The 21,254-nt window shown below is 39.6% G+C and overlaps 1 protein-coding gene across 2 annotated transcripts in view; it reads left to right on the top strand.

The window, feature by feature from the left end:
- The window catches only part of XIRP2 (xin actin binding repeat containing 2), a 157,564-nt gene that overhangs the window by 81,420 nt on the left and 54,890 nt on the right, over positions 1 to 21,254 (top strand). The window contains exon 3 of one of the 2 annotated variants that reach the window (XM_050916246.1): positions 982 to 1,135. In XM_050916246.1, the coding sequence (XP_050772203.1) occupies positions 982 to 1,135 (154 nt within the window). Of the gene's footprint in view, positions 1 to 981; positions 1,136 to 15,431; positions 15,603 to 21,254 lie in introns of those variants that run through there. The other variant, XM_050916247.1, reaches the window with a different exon arrangement.

The following is a 21,254-nucleotide window of genomic DNA, read 5'->3' as shown; positions in this document are numbered from 1 at the left end:
ACTGTAGTAAGTGTGTTTGAAAAGCTATGAGCTGTTATATTCCATTTTCACATAGCTCTAGTTACAGTATATTTAAAAACCAATAAATGTCACAAGTGACTTGTTTGTCATGTCTCTGCTTTATAGCTGTTTGGAAAATGTACCCTCTTTATACACAGACTAGGAAAATGCTCTCAGTTTACAGGGATCTTTCAGCTGATTCCTTTGAAATATGAAGTAAATTTTTACTCGCTTAATTTAAAGGCTTTGTCCAAAGCTTTAGATCCAATGTGTCCAAGATGGTGAACAGGTTTGTACTAAGTAGCACATCACGTGGGAGAACAAACAGCATGCCAAAGCATCCAATCTGGTGACACTGTAGTTTTGGTTTAGAAACTATTTACTCATTTTGTTTCAAAGTACTGTAGACTTTTTTGTGGTGATAACTGTATTAACTACAAAGATGGAACCGTGGTCCATTATGATTAATAAAATCCAGTTGAAATATAACGGTTAACATATTAAAAATCAAATTGTTGACTAATACACACACTCTGTAAGTCTGCTCTGACCCATCTTTTAATGTTTATATAGGTTATATATCAGTTAATGAAATTCCCTTTGTCCACTTTACTTTGAACAAACATACATCTTACGTGAGCAAGTGGTGTCTTTCATTGTGACGCTTATAACCGCAGTTTCTCTTTCTTGGGGAGGAGGGAGTGTGGAGGAACCATGAAAGAAATGCCAAATGAGAACAGCAAGCTATTGCCAGGCATCATGGTTGATATGTAAACTAAGCAGCAGCCATGCATTTGTAGCTCTCTGCAAAGTTATAAGAGATTTACCCTGTAGCATATTGGAAAACATCACTCATGTAATGGAATCCCCTTGCCCCCCCACCCCCCACTCTCCGCCTCCTCACACCCTCCTCCCCCAGAAAACCACATCTGTTTCCTACTGATAGCTTTTAACACACATACCCATAATGTCTTCTAACAGGAAGGAGAAACTGAGAGAAGTTTGCATTCACCAACATTTAAGAATCAGCCTGGGAACCATTCCATCATTTCTGTGAAAGATTCAGACGTGAAAGGTGGGAAAACATTTTTTGACAAGATGTCAACTGAAAATGGCCAGAACAACAGCTCTGAAGGTTAGCATAACACTTTGATCTGATTTCTTGCTTTCGTACCTTGTACAGAACAAGTGAGATAAAGAGTGTGTGTGTGTGTGTGTGTGTGTGTGTTTTAAAAGTAAAACAAAAAACTGATGCTAGAGTATATGGTTCTGTTTTTAAGAAAACGGCATAGGGTGCACTAAAACATAAATTTAGTTGACATCTAAATTTTTCAAGTTGGGATTTTATTTATAAAGTAACTGTGCGCAATATGAGGTTATTGGCACTATTACAAAAAAGACCTCAACACACATAGCTATCTCTGTTCCCCCCCCCAAAGATAGTGCTGTTACAACAGAAAAAACAGTGCATTAATTTCTTCATACAGAAAGTACAGACATTTTTAGAACAATGCACTTTATCATCAAAGTGACAAAGGAGAATCATAGGTGTATAATCAAAGCTGCACATAAGAAAAGAATTAGCTGTTTTTATCAACTGCAAAAAAAAAGAAAAAAAAGCTTTCCATCATTTCTTTTTCAGATGATTACCGTAAATGTGTTTAATGATTTTAGGATAAAACATGACAGAATCGTGTGTCAGTTTTTAGGAATATGTTATATAATTTTGATTTATTAATGTTTTGTAAATGTCATTCAAATGTTAATAGCTCATATGCCTGAGATTGCACTGTTACCATAATTTTCAATAATGATAGCGCCACAAAATACAGTACTTTGTTAAAAATACAGACACAGTTAATCATTTCTGAAGAGGCAATAACTGGATTGTACATTTTGGTAATTTGGAGTTAGCAATGTGTTTGTTAAAAATAATACTTAATAATGATAATAATTAAGCCCCATTGCACTTCTCTCTGTGTGTAAATTGCCCACACCTTCAGCTTGCTACTCAAGTTGACCCTAACATTAAAGAAATTAAAAAAAAATTACAAATGAAGAAAAACAATATATCCCATCTCCTCACTCCCTGCAATGATACATCTTTAACCACAGTTTAGTGTAATACGTATTCAGTACAGAAGAGACCAATTCCACATGACACCCAGGAACCAAATTCAGCTCTCTGTTCCACACATGCAATAATAATAAGACAATCAGAGCAACTATCAAATGGAACCTTTGGATCAGAAATTAGATGATAAAGAAGGTTAATGCATCAGTTCTGGAGAGTCCAGGGCAAATCCTGGTTCAGAACGCAGCTGAAAATTACTTTGATGGTCTCCACCTCATCTCCAGATTTTCACATGATATCATGACAATACTACACAATTTGGCCATGTTTGCTAAAGAGAGAGGTCCAGTACTAGAACAGCAAAGTTGTTGTGACTTGCAGGTCATAGTTACATTACACTGCTGCTATTAATTCCTTACTATCATGAGCATAAAATACATCTATATAATTGAGAACGGAGATGGGCCTGAGGTGTTAAATTTGGATTGAGATCAAGTTTTGTATTCAAACTTATCCCAAATTCAGAGTAGTTCATACTCAGATTTTGGTTTGGGTTCATGATAGAGATAAACCAGAGCTGGGAAGCTTGGATCTGGATTTGGATCTGAAATGTTTCAAAATTTGTTCTTGAGGCAGGTCAAATCCAGGATCTTAGTTAGGAAAACCTCCTCCTGGTAGGTTTTCTGCCACTAGAGGCCTGTGTACACAAAGTGTACAGAGGCAAAGGCTAGTGTAAACTTGGTCTGAATCTTTTTGAACAGTATGTGTTCCTTTTGATAATCAGACAACTGGGGGCCATCTCCACTTACAGAAACACTGAAGCATTTAAGCCAGTGTCACCCTGAACAACCATCTACATTATAATGTATGTGGGTGGATGAAGAACAAAGCACCTTAAATGTCAGCATAAATAAAATTAGCTTCAGTTTCTGTAATGATGAAGGGAATGTTAAGAGTTGTTAAATAAGTGGAGGTTGTGACACCATCTTTTTATCTCTCAGCCTGTTCTTGTTAATCCACGCTAGAGGTGTTTGCACACTGTAGTGTGGCCATATCATTTTCCTCTGTTCTGTCAATTAACTAATGCCCTAACATCATCATTGTCGATCTAATTTTCCTAAATACAGTCTGCACTGTGGTTCAGTGAATTAGGACATTTGCCATTGACTTGCTGTGTGATCTTGGGCAAGTCCCTTAACCTCACTTCTTCAGTTTCCACTTCAGTAAAGTGGGAATACGAATCCATATTCACCCTGAAATACTGTGATCTTTGTGTGACAGATATGGCAATTTTCTGCAATAAACCATACTGAATTAAGTTTATGTATTTGAGGAGTTGATTGTACAAAGATTGCAAATGTTTATGTATTATTGTGAAATGGTATATAACTTTTTTAATGAGAAGGCATGGCTAATGTAAACCCTGGCATGAGTTATGAGCTTTAAATGACTCTTTGAGACAATGTGCTGGACAAAGAAAATTAAGTGGGATTCCCAGAAATACTTGGGAGGAGGAGAATGCATATTACCCATCTCTGGATCCATCCTCAGAGAGAGACCCCTTGTCTGGCTGATTACTTATTTACCATGTCTTCGAAGACCCAAGCTGGATAAAGGAGTGACTCTCAGATTCATGAGGGTGCTTGTTCGGAGTCGAAGCAGTTCTGAACTGGTAACCACAGAAAAACCTCTTGTTGGGGGTGTGAAGGACTGTTAACCAGCCAGAGCTCTTAGTGGAGTTGGGGTGATGTCTGGTAAGCTTATTAGCATGTGTGTATGTTCTTTTATTGTTTTAATATGTTTTCTCTGTAATGCTTTCACCTGGAGTATAAATGTGCTTGCTGAGAAAGATCTGTGTGATAACTTCACTGTAGCAGTTACACTGAGGAGAAAAAGTAGGCCTGCTGAAGCAGTCTGACTTTCCTGGGAAATTCACAGAGTAGGCAGGGAGCTGTGCAGCCTGGAAAAACTCAGGTAAGGAGGGAGAGAGACATTTGTCTCTGTCCAAAAGAGACAATAGCTGGAGAGCTGGAGACATAAGAATGAATGCCCTTGCTGGACCATAAACAGGAAATACAGTTGCAGTTGCCCTGAGCAGTGACACTGTGGGTGAACAGTACAGTTTGAGTGCTTTGTATTATTATTGTAGAACTCTAATACTGCGGTTGAATGTGATGTTTAAACAAACAACTGGAACCAGCCTCAGGAATGAAAGAAGAATTCTACCAAAAGCATTGTCAGTAGTACTGAAAATACAAAAGAATAGATGAACTAGAGTTCATGTGGCTGGTTCTATGTATCCCCCTCAATTAAATATCCAGTGGTGAGATCAATTTTAATCAATTTCCCTTAAGAGAAGAGCTATATTTAAGCAAATAATGATGAAACGAAGCATCTTGAATTAAGAACAAAAGGAACAAAATCTGATACTTGTGTGAACTTGAGCCTATGTGCGCATCAACCAACCATTATAGTCACTGAGTCAGAGCAGATTCCAAAGCTGTATTTGGAGGCTAGCTGGAATCTTCTCTGACGGAAGATTACTATTCTGAGAAATATGCTATTAAAGGGTTATTCATTATGTTTTCCCCAAGGCAGCTCATAAGTGTGCACCTTGGAATGATGTAAGTGGTTCCATAACATTTATAATGGTTAGTTCGTTAACCCAGTTTGAGCTCAGTGAAGTTGTAATGCAGATTATTAAATAAAATGACATCATAGGATAATATAAAAAATGAGACACTATCTGCTAAAAATCAATTTTTTCACTTGGTCTTAGATGGACTTGAACATTTAAATCATATCGTTAAGAGTGTTATGACATTATATGCCTATATTTCAGGAATTTATTACCCAGCCATTATATCATAAAGCTAAAACTTTTTTTCTGTTAAAAAAATAATTGACTTTTTTAATTTTAGTGACTCAAAAGAATCCATTTACTTAGTTTCATATAGTTTTGTTCTCCACGTTATAGTTAAGAAGAAAGGATTGATTTTTTTTTAATGACACCTTTGATGTATTAAATCCTCACTGTGGACCTATTTCTTTCTTTTGACTCAATTTGTCAGTCTTCCAGGTGCTTTCACAAATTTAAATTCTAGAACATGAAAACAGAATTCAGACAAGACAGAAGGGATGAAATTCTGGGTCCACTGAGGTCCGTGGCAAAGCTTTTATTTGAGTTTAGTGTATTCAGAATTTCACGATACATATATAATGAATTGGCTAGCCATTGAACAGCATAAAAATGCTTGCCAACCATCACAATTAAAACCATGATATTTTTCACAGCTCTCTAGCATTAAGCCCACCTCCTTCCCAAAATTCCCAGATGAGCCTCCTAGTGTGCCCTAAACTGGAAGTGTAGACAGCGCACCAGCACTGGGAGTTACTCCTCTCGTGGGGGTGGGTAGCTACTCCCCTCGTGGGGGTGAGTTGATGCCATGACTACACAGCTACGTTAAACGTTTAGTAGTTTAATGTTGATAGTGAAGACATACCCTCTGATAATCAGGACTCAAGCCATTTACAGCTTTATAAGGTAAAGCTAATACCTTAAAGTGAGGTTGATTCTGAAAAATGGCACTGTAAACACAGTATAGTGAAATTCCATATTTACTGTCTCTCAGTGATTCCAAAACAAGTTTGCTCCATTTGTAGTTTGTTTAACAAATGGAAACTATTTTCTTTAAGTGGTAAGTCTTGCAAATTGAGCCTGGGTTGAGTGTCAAGATTTTTTCTTTGTCGGCCATCATTACTTATAATTATGGCTGTCAAGTGATTAAAAAAATCATGATTAATCGCGATTAATCGTGATTAATTGCACTGTTAATAATAGAATACTATTTATGTAAATTTTTTGATGTTTTCTACATTTTAAAATACAGTTTCAATTACAACAGAATACAAAACGCACAGTGCTCACTTTATATTTTTTATTACAAATATTTGCACTGTAAAAATTATTAAAAAATATTTTTCAATTCACCTCATACAAGTAATGTAGTGCAATTGCTATTATGAAAGTGCAACTTACAAATGTAGTTTATTTTGTTACATAACTGCAGTCAAAAACAAAACAATATAAAACTTCAGAGCCTACAAGTCTGCTCAGTCCTACTTCTTGTTCAGTCAATTGCTAAGAGAAACAAGTTTGTTTATATTTATGGGAGATAATGCTGCCCATTTCTTAATAACAGTGGCACCTGAAACTGAGAACAGGCATTCACATGGCACTGTAGTAGCTGGTGTTGCAAGATATTTATGTGCCAGATGCCACTGCCAGATAGCCAGATGCGCTAAAGATTCATATGCCTCCTCATGCTTCAGCCATCAGTGCTGAGGACATGCTTTCATGCTGATAACACTTGTTAAGAAAATAATGCATTAGTTAAATTTGTGACTGAGCTCCTTGTGAGAGAATTGTATGTCTCCTGCTCTGTGTTTTACCCACATTTGCCATATGTTTCATGTTATCGCTGTCTCGGATGATGACCCAGCACATGTTCGTTTTAAGAACACTTCCACTGCAAATTTGACAAAATGCAAAGATGATACCAATGTGAAATTTGTAAAGGTAGCTACAGCACTCGACCCAGAATTTAAGAATCTGAAATGCCTTCCAAAATCTGAGAGGGACAAGGTGAGGAACATGCTTTCAGAAGTCTTAAAAGAGTAACACTCTGATGCAGAAACTACAGAACCCAAACCACTGAAAAAGAAAACCCACCTTCTGCTGGTGGCTTCTGACTCAGATGATGAAAATGAACATGCCTCAGTCTGCTCTGCTTTGAGTTGTTATTGAGCAGAACCTGTCATCAGCATGAACATGTGCTCTGGAATGGTGGTTGAAGGTGTAAATAAAGTGTAAACAAGAAGCAGGCAGCATTATTTTCTGCAAATGTAAACAAACTTGTCTGTCTGAGCAAGAAGTAGGACTGAGTGGACTTGCAGCCTGTAAAATTTTACATTGCTTTATTTTTTAATGAAGGTTTTTTTGTACATAAATCTATATTTGTAAGTTCAACTTTCATGATAAAGAGATTGCACTATAGTACTTGTATTTGGTGAATTGAAAAATACTATTTCTTTTGTTTTTTACAGTGCAAATATTTATAATAAAAAATAAACATAAAGCGAGCACTGTACACTTTGTAGACTGTGTTGTAATTGAAATCACTATATTTAAAAATGTAGAAAAACATCGAAAAGTAGTTAATAAATTTAAATTGGTATTCTATTGTTTAACAGTGCGATAAGATTTGACCAGTTGTGAACAGAATAAATGTAGCATCATATACTACCTTATATTTAGGGTCTGATTGTTCAGTCTAAATGCAGCCCAGACTCCCATTGAACTAACTCTAGGGATTAGTTTTGACTGTGTAAAGACTTCAGGATCAGGTTGTATATCAGATAATACAGCAATATTCTGCAGAGCCCACAGCAAAACAGGTCACTGAAAGAAACCTACGTGTTCCATTTATTTTCTACCTCACAGAAAATGGAAAACATTTAGTACAATGTGAATTTAAGTGGGTTTTTGCATTAAGGAAAATTAATAAAAGAAACAAGTAAAATAACACTAAGTGTTTTCCTTACGTAATTAGAAGTAGAATGCATTAAATTAATTAAAGTAGGTTGTCATGCCACCACTGCAGTGCTTGGTAAGAACACTGTTTTTATTGGGTGTCACTGTAGAACTTAAAGCATGTATACTAAACCAGTTGGTATGACAAAACAACGCTAAACAAGATTCAGGGTATGTCTACACTACGGGATTATTCCGATTTTACATAAACTGGTTTTGTAAAACAGATTGTATAAAGTCGAGTGCACACGGCCACACTAAGCACATTAATTTGGCTGTGTGCATCCATGTACCGAGGCTAGCATCGGTTTCCGGAGCGTTGCACTGTGGGTAGCTATCCCGTAGCTATCCCATAGTTCCCGCAGTCTCCCCTGCCCATTGGAATTCTGGGTTGAGATCCCAATGCAAAAACAGTGTCGCAGGTGATTCTGGGTAAATGTCGTCACTCAGTCCTTCCTCCGTGAAAGCAACGGCAGACAATCATTTCGCGCCCTTTTCCCCTGGATTGCCCTGGCAGACGCCATAGCATGGCAACCATGGAGCCCGTTTTGCCTTGTCACTGTCATTGTATGTGTACTGGATGCTGCTGACAGAGGCAGTACTGCAGTGCTACACAGCAGCATTCATTTGCCTTTGCAAGGTAGTAGAGACGGTTACCATCCCTATTGCACCATCTGCCATTGTAAATTGGCGATGAGATGACGGTTATCAGTTGTTTTGTACCATCTGCTGCTGTCATGGGTGCTCCTGGCTGGCCTCGCTGAGATTGGCTGGGGGCGCATGGACAAAAATGAGAATGACTCCCCGGGTCATTCCCTTTATGTTTTGTCTAAAAATAGAGTCAGTCCTGCCTAGAATATGGGGCAAGTGTACTAGAGAGCCAGAGAGCACAGCCACTCTGTGTCAGAGCCCCAGAGATCCCGCAGAAATGATGAGCTGCATGCCATTCTAGCGGGTGCCCCTGCAACAACCCCATCCATTGCTTCCCTCCTCCCCCAACCCTCCTGGGCTACCGTGGCAGTGTCCCCCCATTTGTGTGATGAAGTAATAAAGAATGCAGGAATAAGAAACACTGACTTTTTAGTGAGATAAAATGAGGGGGAGGAAGTCTCCAGCTGCTATGATAGTCCAGGCAGGACATTAAAGGGTGAGGGGGGGAGAGGAGCTCAGCCTCCCGCTGCTATGATAGTCCAGGCAGTACAGAATCTTTTTTATAGACATGAAAGGGGGCGGGGCTGATAGAGCTCAGCCTCTAGTTGCTATTATGAAGACGGTTACCAGCCGTTCTGTACCATCTGCCGGGAATGACTGGGAGTCATTCTCATTTTTACCCAGGCGCCTCTGGCCGACCTCACCGAGGCCAGCCAGGAGCACTCACGGGATGATGATGACGATGGATAACAGTCATATTGTACCGTCTTCCACCGGGAAGGGGATGCTGGTGTTCAGTGCTGCAGCACCCCGTCTACCAGCAGCATGCAGTAGACATAGGGTGACATTGAAAAAAGGCGAGAAACGTTTTTTTTTCCCTGGGGGGGTGTGGAAGAGTGAAAATTGACGACATATACCCTGAAACACCTGGGAAAATGTTTTTGACCCTTCAGGCACTGGGAGCTCAGCCAAGAATGCAAATGCTTTTTGGAGACTGCGGGGACTGTGGGATAGCTAGAGTCCTCAGTACCCCCTTCCTCCCTCCATGGGCATCCATTTGATTCTTTGGCTTTCCGTTACGCTTGTCACACAGCACTGTGCTGTGGACTCTGTATCATAGCCTGGATATTTTTTCAAATGCTTTGGCATTTCATCTTCTGTAACAGAGCTCTGATAGAACAGATTTGTCTCCCCATACAGCGATCTGATCCAGTATCTCCCGTACGGTCCATGCTGGAGCTTTTTTTGGATTTGGGACTGCATCGCCACCCATGCTGATGAGAGCTCCACGCTGGGCAAAGAGAAAATGAAATTCAAAAGTTCACGGGGCTTTTCCTGTCTACCTGGCCAGTGCATCCGAGTTCAGATTGCTTTCCAGAGTGGTCACAATGGTGCACTGTGGGATACCGCCCGGAGGCCAATACCGTCGATTTGCTGCCACACTAACCCTAATCCGACATGGCAATACCAATTTCAGCGCTACTCCCCTTGTCGGGGAGGAGTACAAAAATCGGTTTAAAGAGCCCTTTATATCGATATAAAGGGCTTCGTTGTGTGGATGGGTGCAGGGTTAAATCGGTTTAACGCTGCTAAATTCGGTTTAAACGTGTAGTGTAGACCAGGCCTCAGAGTTTACATTTCTGCTACTCCCAAACTTTAGATGAGCATTGAACATAAGGAGATGGCATAAGAATGCAACCTGTAATTATGTTACAGCTTGTTAGTGAACCATATTTATGAAGTTCATAGTAATGTAAGTTTTCTTTTTGATTTGTGCGTGCAATAATGTTTTTTGATTATTTAAAAGAGGTGTACACAGTTGCACATGTATTAAAACTGGCCTGTTTGAAAATCTGGCCTTGAACAGCTTGGAAAGGAATGCTCACTTTCCTTGCAGGTATTCTGGACAGTCTCCAGGTTTCCAGGATTTTGCATTAGTGATTTGCATTTCAAATGGCTCATAATACACACTGATTCAGACAACTTAAATGTTACTGAGAATTGTTAATTAGTTGAAACAAACTTGGTTAATTGTTAACCAGTGGGCTGTATCTGTGTGAGGAGGACTTGTTTTGCAACAGGATAAATAGCGAACTGATTCAGAACCTTAAAATGACTTAAAATGGTAAGCAAAATAGCCTGATGGTCTACAAGAAAGAAAGAGATAGGGCTAAGTTTTGCTCTTTAATAAAGATATGATCCTTTGTCTGACACATTTGTTTACAGTGTTGTAATCTTTTGGGTTAAAATAATTTAGTGAATGTAGTTTTATTGTCAATGGGCCGGATTCTCATCTTACTTACGCTGATTTCATACCATTTAATTTCAGTGGAGTTGCTCCTGATTTATACAGGTGTAAGTGAGAGAAGAATCAGTCTTAATATCTGAATTTGGGATATTTGAGTTCAGTACATAGGGATGCATTCTAAACTGTCCGTATTTTAATCTGCCAAGCATTTGGAGAGTTGATGTCAGAATGGAGTCAGTACTTGCTTGTTGTCATGTTTGCAAGTAAACTCAGAATTATATTTAAATTAATCCTGTTTGATATTTATTTTTACAAGAGATAGGAGTATCCTTTAGTACTTTTATCTTGCCACGCTTAAATTCTACATTTGACAAATTTATCACTAAAGCTTCTTCTGTTTGTCTGACTTTGTTCTGTTTCTTCATACTGTGCTGCAGTCTACTGCTTGGTGTGAGCTTTCTTGAGAAAAATGATGTTAGACTGAGGCCTGTGGTCTGTCCCCTGTCAGAGATCTGTGATAATCTGTAATTTGCTGACTTTACTCAATATCTTTATCTCTTCCTCTCAAACTCATGTAGATGTCATCTTTTCTTGCTTTTTGAGTTCTTACTGAATTGTTCATGTGAAATTAACTAGTGTATATTGCACAAACTAAATATACTCATTTGTACACACATTTGTACATGAAAATCAGTAGCCCATGTGTGAAATCAGTTGCACTTGCAAATTTTGCAGGAACGATTCAGAAGTTTCTTTGGAATTGTGGCAGTCTCATTTCCAGTGATGAGTAGGCCTCCAAAGATCTATATGTTTAGCACAGATAAACCCCTCAAATCTAGAGACTCTTGAAATTTGTTGTGAGTTAACATCAGTTGTTTCACTATAAGGTACCTTGCATGTACAAAGAAAACTTTTTGTTGTGAATCATCTGATGCTTTAACATTTATTAAACACACATTTATTAAACACACAGAAGTGGGTTTACTGAGATACAGGATACCATTACCTGCATCAAAATAGGTGAGGGTGCATCCCCATCTCAAAATACTGTTGTATGCCTGCCAAATCCTCTTATTCACACTATTTTGCTTGTACCAGAGTCAGCCTGTTTATTTACTTGTGTTCCCTCTACTTCTTCAGCTTTATCCTGTCTGGATGATACCTCCTCGACTTAAATTCTGGTGTGCAGTCAGGTGTTGTCCTTTGCGATTCATGGGAAGTTCACATACCTGTGGGATACTCCTCATTATTAAGCAGACATGCCTTGTGCTTCAGCATGGCCCTGTGCTGAAATCCAGGTCTGCAGCACTATTCTGTCCCAACTGTCACTGCTAGTTGACTGAGCCCCAAAATGGCAGTCCACTTGGTAAAGCTGCTTCAGGAGAAGATCTAGACTTTTCAGCCTCTTCTTTCTCAGGTGCTTTTATTACCCTGGTTCTGAAGTCACTGCATGACTTTAGATATGCTTGCAGCAGTCTGTTTATAGTCCTCACCGTGAGGATCACAGCCTTTCCCAGTTTCCTCCATGTTGCCTGAGAGTGCTTTCAAAATGGTGCTAGATTGCAAAAGTGAAATGAATGATGGGATAAAGGAGAGGAATTATGGGAAGTTTTTTAGTTTGACTCCAAGTCCCAGAGTTCCCATCTTCTTTTCAATAAGATAAACAGATTGAGCTGTTAAAGTCTCTCGTGTAAATCATTTTCTCTAGCCCTGGAATTTTCTCAAGCCCTCTCCAATTTTTCAACATCCTTTTTAAAATGTGGACATCAGAATTGGATGTAGTAGATCATCTCCTTACTTCTACTCATTACTTCCCTGTTTATATATGCAAGCATCTCTTTGGCTCTTTTTGCCACAGCATCGCGCTGGGAGCTCATGTTCAGTTACTTTTCCACCATGACCCCTAAATCCTTTTCAGAGTCACTGCTTTCCAGGACACAGTTCCCCATTCTGGGGGTATGGCCTTCGTTCCTTATTTTAAGCTGTATAGCTTTGCATTTTGCTGAATTAAAATGTTTGTTTTTTTTTAATTGTACCAGCCTAGTAAAATGACAAAATGTATTTTGTTTGAATGGGCCCAGCTTACTAAGCTTTATACTACTGCTCTGTCCTCATAATTATATATCACTCTGCCAATCTTTGTGTCCTCTACAAATTTTATTAGCAGTGAATTTACATTTGCTTCCAGATCTCTAATGAAAATGTTGATTAGGAATAGGAATAGTACCAATCCCTATAGAACCCCACTGGAAAACATCCCCCATTCAATGAGTCCCCATTAACAACTATTTTTCAGATCTGTCATTTAGTCAGTTCTTAATCCATTTAATGAGTGCTTTATTGATATTGTATAATGCTGTCTTTTAAGCAGAATGTTGTGTGGTATTAAGTCACATGCATTATAAAAATCTACGTTTATTACATCTACACAATTGCCTTTATCTCAAAGAGTGAAATCATAGTTGTTTGATAAAACCTATTTCCATAAAACCATGTGATTTATCATATTCCTATTCTATACTTTTTTTATTAATGTAATCAGTTTTTCATTATTTTTCCTGGGATGGCTATAGACTAACTGGCCTATAATTGCTTGCCCTTTTTGAACATTGGTGAATTATTGGCACTCTTCCAGTGTTCTGGAATTTCCTTGATACTGCAAGATTTATTAAAAATTAACATCAGCATGCCATAAATCAGTTGGCAATTCTTTCAGGATGGTGAGATTGAATGAGACCACATCACAGGATAGAAAGTTTTAAGAGTCATTTTCTTTACATCCATTACACCTGTGTCATTATTAGCTGCTTCTCAGAGGAGCAGGGCTAAGAGGCATCAGGTGGTAACTTAATGAAACCATTGGTCTCATAAAAGGGAGAGAGCTCAGCCTGAAGAGAGGAATCATGGGGAGCAGAGAGATTCCTGTGAAAGGACCTGACTAAGAGTCTGTAGGAGAACAGATATCACAGTCTGAGGTGAGCTGAGGGAGAAGAGTCCAGAGTAGCTGAGAAAGAAGATTGAAGACAGAGTTTAGAGGAAGAACTGATTTGTTTAGATGCTTTGAATATTAGTTTGACCATTAGTTATACTAATAGGGACCTGAGCCAGACACTTCTCAGCCAGAGGGCTGAATTATGAACAAAGGTTTACAGGGGATGGTGGAGACCTCTGCAAGGTCTGTCATGCTCTGATGAAAGGGTATTATTGAATGGTGAGTGTGCACTGTAACAGATGGTTGAGACGAAGCTCTCCTTAGCCAACTCTGTTAGGACTCTTGGGTGCAGCTTGTTTTAAAATGTTTATCCCTCACAGAAGTTGTCTAACATACTCCTTAATTAATAATAGACTGTAAGTACTTCATCATCCTCATGAAATTAGTACATCATCCTACTTCTTTCCAAATACAGAACAAAAATATTGATTGAACACGACACTTCTGTGTCATTATGAACAATTTTACCTTTTCCATCTAATAATGAGTTTATGCTGTTGCTAGGATTTCTTTTGTTCCTAATGCACTTGAGGAAAAACAATGAAACTCTTTTTTTCTTACTCCTGCCAGCCATGGATTTTTTTCCCCCCTGCTGTCTTCAGATTCCATTGTAAATTTTCTGTACTTCATATATTTTATTTGAAAAAAAAATTTCCTCCTAAGAGAAAAGTGTTGGTAAACATTTACAAACAATCGATAGCTGGGCATTTTCAGCTGTCGTTGTCAGTGAGCAGCAGTTGAACTGATGCTCATGTGGCTTGTAGTGAAAACATGTGGCTCTAAATCAGCAGGAACTAATTTAGTTAGTTCTTTGGAAAAATGGGAGAAAGCCAGAATTCTCCACTCAGGGGCGGCTCCAGGCACCAACACGCCAAGCGTGTGCCTGGGGCTGCAAGCCACCGAGGGCGCTTTGCCAGTTGCCACGAGGGTGGCAGGCAGGTTGCCTTCGGCGGCATGCCTGCGGAAGGTCCACTGGTCCCGCAGCTTCAGTGGACCTCCCGCAGGCGTGCCGCCGAATCCGTGGGACTGGGGACCTCCCACAGGCAACCCGCCGAAGGCAGCCTGCCTGACATGCTTGGGGCGGCAAAATACCTAGAGCCGCCCCTGTCTCCACTCCCCTTTTATGTGTGATACACTTTGCCAACCTCTGTTTGTCTATTCTGTACAATTTACAGTATATAGTTCTGATTAACAAGAAAATAATGAATTCTCTGAGAGGGCCACTAAGGCCTATGTAAAAATAAGATGCATAAGACATATGCAGTATTTCATTATGTGGGCCCCAAGTAAATCGCACTGGAAAGAGCAAAGATTTCACAGCTTCTTCCTGGCAGAAGTAGCACGCTTCAGTTGATACATGTCTAGGCTTTTCTGACAAAATATTGCTGAAGAAATATACAATTAATCCTGAAAGAATCAGCAGCTACTATCCGGCAAGCAATGTTTCTTTTCTCTACAGTTTGTGATTGAAAGAAAGGGACAAACAAAGTTAGAGCATTTAAGGTCTTAAAATAACACCAAGAGTTTCAAGTTATGCTATACAAAGAGCTTATAAACAGCACTTGCAGTCTAAAGCTACCAAAGGCATCCCGTGTCTTACTGAAAACAACTCAAGAATCAGAAGTTAGCCTGTGATGGTAATTTAGGTAGGAGAAAGTTTGATTGATCGAACAAGTGTTTACGCTATCCAAACGTATGACAAAAGCACACTGTAATAGTGCCTTTACAAACAGGTTTCTACAACAAGTAGTTGACTCAGGCAAAGGCTATACAGGCCTCAGCCCCTAAAAATAGGCACCAAGTTCCATCTTTTACATGTGGGGCTAAAATAAAATCAGCTGTCCCCACCTACTTGTTTGACAGAAGGGAGAGGTGTGTGCTTCAGTGGAGCTGGTCTCCACTAGACTTTATATTTCAGGGGACTGGGAACCTTGTCTTACAAAAATCAAGAAAAAAAATTGTCTAGGAAAGACGTAAAGACTTCCTTTATAAAGAGAACTGCAGCTCTATACATCGTGTTGATGCACTCTGGATGGTAGCAAAGGTAAGTGCAGTCTAGTATGTAGATAATATTATATGTATAGTGTGATATAACTTCAACCCCATGCAACCAGTGAAAAGAAACAGCTGATTTCTCAGGATAATGATGGCAAACTGGGTATATTTCATTAGCAAAGGATAAAAAAGCACAAATGAATTGCATGCAAAATGTGATCTGATTCATTGCTGCTCTCTAACATGTACCTAAAATATAGTAAGTTTATAACTTATAAATAAAGTTTATTTTGAATGAGAAATGCACAGCACAATGAAAGCAATTCAGGTCCTATCACTTGTGTTAGAGCGTATGGTACGTCCCTAGGGGGACAAGCAAAAATGTGTTTCGGGACCTGGACTTCATGTATTTTGCATGTAAATGTATTGTATTACTTATATAGCAAATAACATTAGATTTCATAGCTAGAAGCACATAAAGAATAGCTATATCTTGAATAAATAGCTAAAATTTAGTGGGATCTCCAGGTTGCTTAAAGATATATGTTTAACACTCTAAAATAATTGTTATCAGTTGGCTGTGTTAGGTCTAACTATAGCAACTGTAATAACCTTAACAATGGGGACATATTCTTTTATCTAAAAGAATAGATTTAAATTTATAGATATCATTTACTATTTTATACATACGTTTGTAAAACAAATCTGAGATTTTGGCATATGATTTAATTAAGGACACTATGATCTGGGTGTTTAGATACTGGAGGTTAGAATGTTTTAAGATTTATAACTGGAATGCTTAAGTCACAAATATAAAGTGAGAGAAACAAGGTGAGTGAAGTAATATTTTATATTGGACCAACTTCTGTTGGTGAAAGAAACAAGCTTTCATGCTACATAGAGCTCTTCTTCAAGCCACCTTGTCTCTCTAATATCCCTGGGACCAACAATGCAAACAAAAAATGAGTCATGATTCATTATTTTAAAATCATACAATGGGAACACACAATTTATTTTGCAAGGTTGAATGAAAAAATATTTTCTTTGCTAGTATTGCATTTGCTAAGTGACGAAGTGTACATACAATATATGTATTTGAAACCATCCCCAAGCATGAGACAATTGAAACATTACAGTGGGTTTTGGCATGCAAATTTGAATATAAAAGCAATAACTTTTCCAAGTATTGCTTAATACTTTTCAGAGGGCCAATGTGCTTTAGTTAGGATTAATATCAGTGCTTAAATAGCACATGTGTAATACTTTGTGCATCATAATTATAACAACTTTTTGAAACATTGTTTCAACATCATTGATATCAAATATTGAAACTAATCCCTTTTTCACTGTGGCGTATCTGGGTTTATATTTTTCCTTACTCTTTCATATTAAGTAGCTGTTTTCTTCTAACAGTTTATTTACATCATTCTAAGGTAAAGAGCTGTTCACATTAGTCAGGACTTGCTATTTCAGTTAGATCATTGCCCCGAATTGTGCTGCATTGAGTAATAGACTCTGCAGAGGCATTCAAAAGTGACATGCACACATGCGGGTGCTTTACTATATCAAGTATTTAAAGAGCATTACCATGGCTGTCTGTGTGTAAAAATAGACATGCTGATAGTTAAGACGTATGTTCAGATATAATTTATATAGACTAGGAGGATATTTATTAATAGTATTATGCTGTGATTTAAGACTGAACAATCTGCAGGGGAACAGAACTTAATTGTGACTGTGTTGCTTTATTTTTTTTTGTTTTCCTCATGAGAGCATTCAAGTTGTACTTTGAAGTTTAATTAAATTGTAATTTGTCTTCTCCTAGACCCGAAGCAAATAATTTCTCTGCAGAATTCCAGAGTAAATAATTGCATTTTGCCCTTATACCTAATCCAGGAATTTATTTTTAATACTCACTTAACTCCTTCAGTGCCCTCAAGATGTACTGAATGCCTCTGCACTGGGACCAACATTTTACAAACTTGGTTGCTTACATCAATGGGAGCTGGATGCTCAGCACCTATAAAAATCAGGTCTCTTATTCAGCTGTTTAAACCTGGGCTGGGGAGCCTAACTTTAGGCATCCAGATCAGAATGTTTAAGCCTGTATGTTTTCACATTTTTTCCAAATCAGTGGTGCCATTTAACCCATCTGCATGTAACATCTGATACTGAATTGGTTAATAATTTATGCAATTTGCTTTCCTAATAACCTCTTCACAGCTAATTAAATTAAATGTAAACCGGGACGCTATATGAATACACCTCTGAAAAAGCTAAGACTGGTCAGTAAATTCGATTGAAGAACTTCCAGAAATTTGGAGGAAACAAAAATAAGATGACAAAGAAAAATATTGCTTTATTTCCTTTGTTTATCCCTACAGAAATAACTGCTCCCCTCTAACCCTCCCCCTTCCCAAACCCCCCCCCTTTTTTTCATTTTGTTTTTCACAGCTTTTAAAAATATAACTGTTCAGAACAAAGAAAATAATTAAATCTTGAAATAAAAGGGGGGACTTATTTTTTAATTCTGCTATGCACTGCTATCTGTTCGTGTTCCGTATTACACAAGTTCTTCTTTTACAGTGTCTTGTCACTGGATAGATATAATTTTAACTGAAATGTTTTTGAAAGTAGCTTAAAGGACTCTTGGTGACAAGTTTTTTGCTAATTTTATGCAGGAACTATTGCAATTGCCTGTTGAATCACAAGCTCAGATATGTCAAATTGCTCGAACATGAAAAAAATTACCAAATTGCTCAAGATGAAAATGTGACCTAAAATAAAAATAATCCTTAAAGGGCTATTTTTGGAGATTGCTGTGCTAGGCACAGACATGGTGGCATCACCATGATAGGATTATGCACATGCTCAGGCTGTCTGTGAGGATTGATCTAAAATTGGTGGTTACATGTTTAAGAAGGATAAACAGCATGGGAGTCCTAGCTTTAAATACAGATGTTGTAATTGGAGATAGACCAAATTGACTAAGGAAAGTTCAGTTGCCTCCAAATGTAGGGGATCGTCCTGTTCTACATGTCACTGTATTGTTGAGATCGCTTTTTAAACCTAATGCACACAAATCCAACAAGACAAAGTGCGGTGGGACATAAAGTGGGGAAATGAGTTTGATTCTGGGAATTGTCGAGCACCAGCAATTCCCACTAACTGCAGATGCACTTGTGAGTGCTCAGTCCTTCTCATCAGTAAGCCTCTAGGGCAGTGTTTACTGTGCATCTGGTAGTGAGCCCCCCAGGCTGGGACCACACACTTGTAGGGGCAGAGCTCATGCTTAGGGCCCTACCAAATTCATGGCCATGAAAAATGCATCACACACCATGAAATCTGCTCCTGGTCCCACCCCCAATGAAGTCTGGTCTTTTTTGTGATTTTCCCTAGTCTATACAGATTTCATGGGGGAGACCAGTGTTTCTCCAATTGCAGGTCCTGACCCAAAAGGAAGTTGCAAGGGGTCACAATGTTTTAGGTAAGTCGTGGTATTGCCCCCTTTACATCTGCGCTGCCTTCAGACCTGGGTGGTCAGAGAGGAGCGGATGTTGGCCAGGTGCCCAGCTCTGAAGGCAGCGCCACTGCCAGCAGCAGCACAGAAGGAAGGGTGGCAATACCATGCCATGCCACCCTTCCTTCTGTGCTGCTGCTGATGGCGACGCTGCCTTCAGAGCTGGGCTCCCAGCCAGCAGCTGCCACTCTCCAGCTGACCTGCTCTGAAGGCAGCACTGCGCAAAAGTACAGATAGCATTACCACAAACCCCTCCCCCCCACACACTAACCTTGCAGTCCCTCCCACAACTCCTTTTTGGTCAGCACCCCTACAATTACAACACTGGGAAATTTCACATTTAAATAGCTGAAATCATGGAATTTATGTTTTTTAAAATCCTGTGACTGTGAAATTGGACTGTGAATTTGGCAGGGCCCTACTCATGCTAGTGCACTAAATGTAACTGGTAGTAGTCACTGCAGTTTGGGCTCTCAAACCCACCCTAGGTGTGAACGCCTGAGCCACAATGTCTACACAGCTATTTTAGTGCATTAGCTCAACCCTTGTTAATACAATTCAGTGGACCTGGGTTGGGAAGCTCACTCCCAGATGCAGTGTAGATGTAGCCTAGGAAATGAGCCCACAGATCCTAAGTGAAGACTGGAGGATGAGGCTATTACTAATGTTTAAAAACCCCTTTCCAATCTATTTATGTGCCTCTTCTGTCTCTCATGACATTAGCTTTACTGGCCTTATCCTGCTCATCTGACTCATGAGTTTCATTCCATTGAATGAGTGAGTGGGTTGAATCATGTATTAGGTGAGCTGGATTTGACCTATAGTTGGTGCACTTCAACACACCCCTTGTGTCACTGTAGTTACCTCTGTACAGCATATAAATTATAAAGGTTCACTTGCTTAAAGATCTCTGCTAATCAAATGTAGAGGGCCAGACTGGGAGGAAGGTAGACGGAACCATTTGCCTACTCATACTCTCCTGTGCAGGGACCAGCTGCAGTCTGGTGCCTGGCCTTATCTGAGTGCAAGGACCAATCTCTGCTAGCATCCCCTGTTATAGGGTGCAAACTGGGGAGGTAGGAATGAGGTGTTGCTGCCCCCTACTAAGAGATACAGTAAATCACACAAATCTGTGTGTTGGGGAGATCCAGGAGATGCTGTATATCACACAGTGCCTCCCAAAGCAACTCCTATGCCATGCAGCTGCCTACCTCCCTCTCCACTGCTCCCAACCTGGGCCTTTTCACTTAGTCACATAACTGAAGGAACTGGGGCTATATTGTAGTGGGAGGCGGAGCCCATGGCAGCAATAGAAAAATGGCCTACCACAGGAGAATGTACTCTTGCCAATATTCTTCAAGATCTACATGAATGATCAACTGATCCACATCAGCGCAAGAAGTTTGGTCTATTTCGATGCCCCATGCATTTCTGCCCAAGCCAAGGATATAGTCTAGATTGAAGCTACACTAACATTGGTGCTGTCTGGGGTCTCAGTTGGTTACATCAAGAACTAGTTGTGCCCTAACCCTGTCAAAACACAAGTGAGTCTCTTCCATCTTCAGAATTGTGAGGCCAATAGACAATTTAACATAATTTGGAATGGAGTATCACTTGCCCACTATTGTAATCTTGTCTGCCTTGGAGTAATGCTAGGCCACACACACTCCTTCAGAGCACATGTGGAGAAGACAAGAGGCAAAGGTAGCACCCAGAGCAAAATGCTTAGGAAGCTTGCAAATTCAAAGTGGGGAAACCATCCCAGCAATACTAACAGCCCCCCCACAAGCACTTCGATGGCCAAATAGGCATGTCTGATGTGGGAAAGTTTGGCTCATGCAAAAAAGCTGGGCTCTATGCTGAGTTACAGCTGCCACTGATTGCAGGATGTCTAAAACCAACAAACATGAACAGCCTTGATGTGCTTGCTGGAATGGCTCCACTGGATATTAGGAGGGTGATCTCAAGCAAAGTGGAATAATTGACTAGGGCTCCATGTCTGTCACGGAGGTCACAGAAGTCACGGATTCCTTGACTTTCTGCGACTTCCATGACTTCTGCAGGGGCTGATCTCCGGGTACAGCTGCTCAGGTGGCCCCCAGGACAGCCACACCAACCACTGCTGGAGCGGCTCAGGGGAAAGCCACTCCAACCACTTCTCCAGCAGCCCCCGGTAGTGGT

The sequence above is a fragment of the Gopherus flavomarginatus genome, chromosome 10, assembly GCF_025201925.1.
Source record: "Gopherus flavomarginatus isolate rGopFla2 chromosome 10, rGopFla2.mat.asm, whole genome shotgun sequence".
Classification (NCBI taxonomy): domain Eukaryota; kingdom Metazoa; phylum Chordata; order Testudines; family Testudinidae; genus Gopherus; species Gopherus flavomarginatus.
Note: the sequence above shows the minus strand (reverse complement) of the source record. Positions and strands in the feature narration are given on the sequence as shown.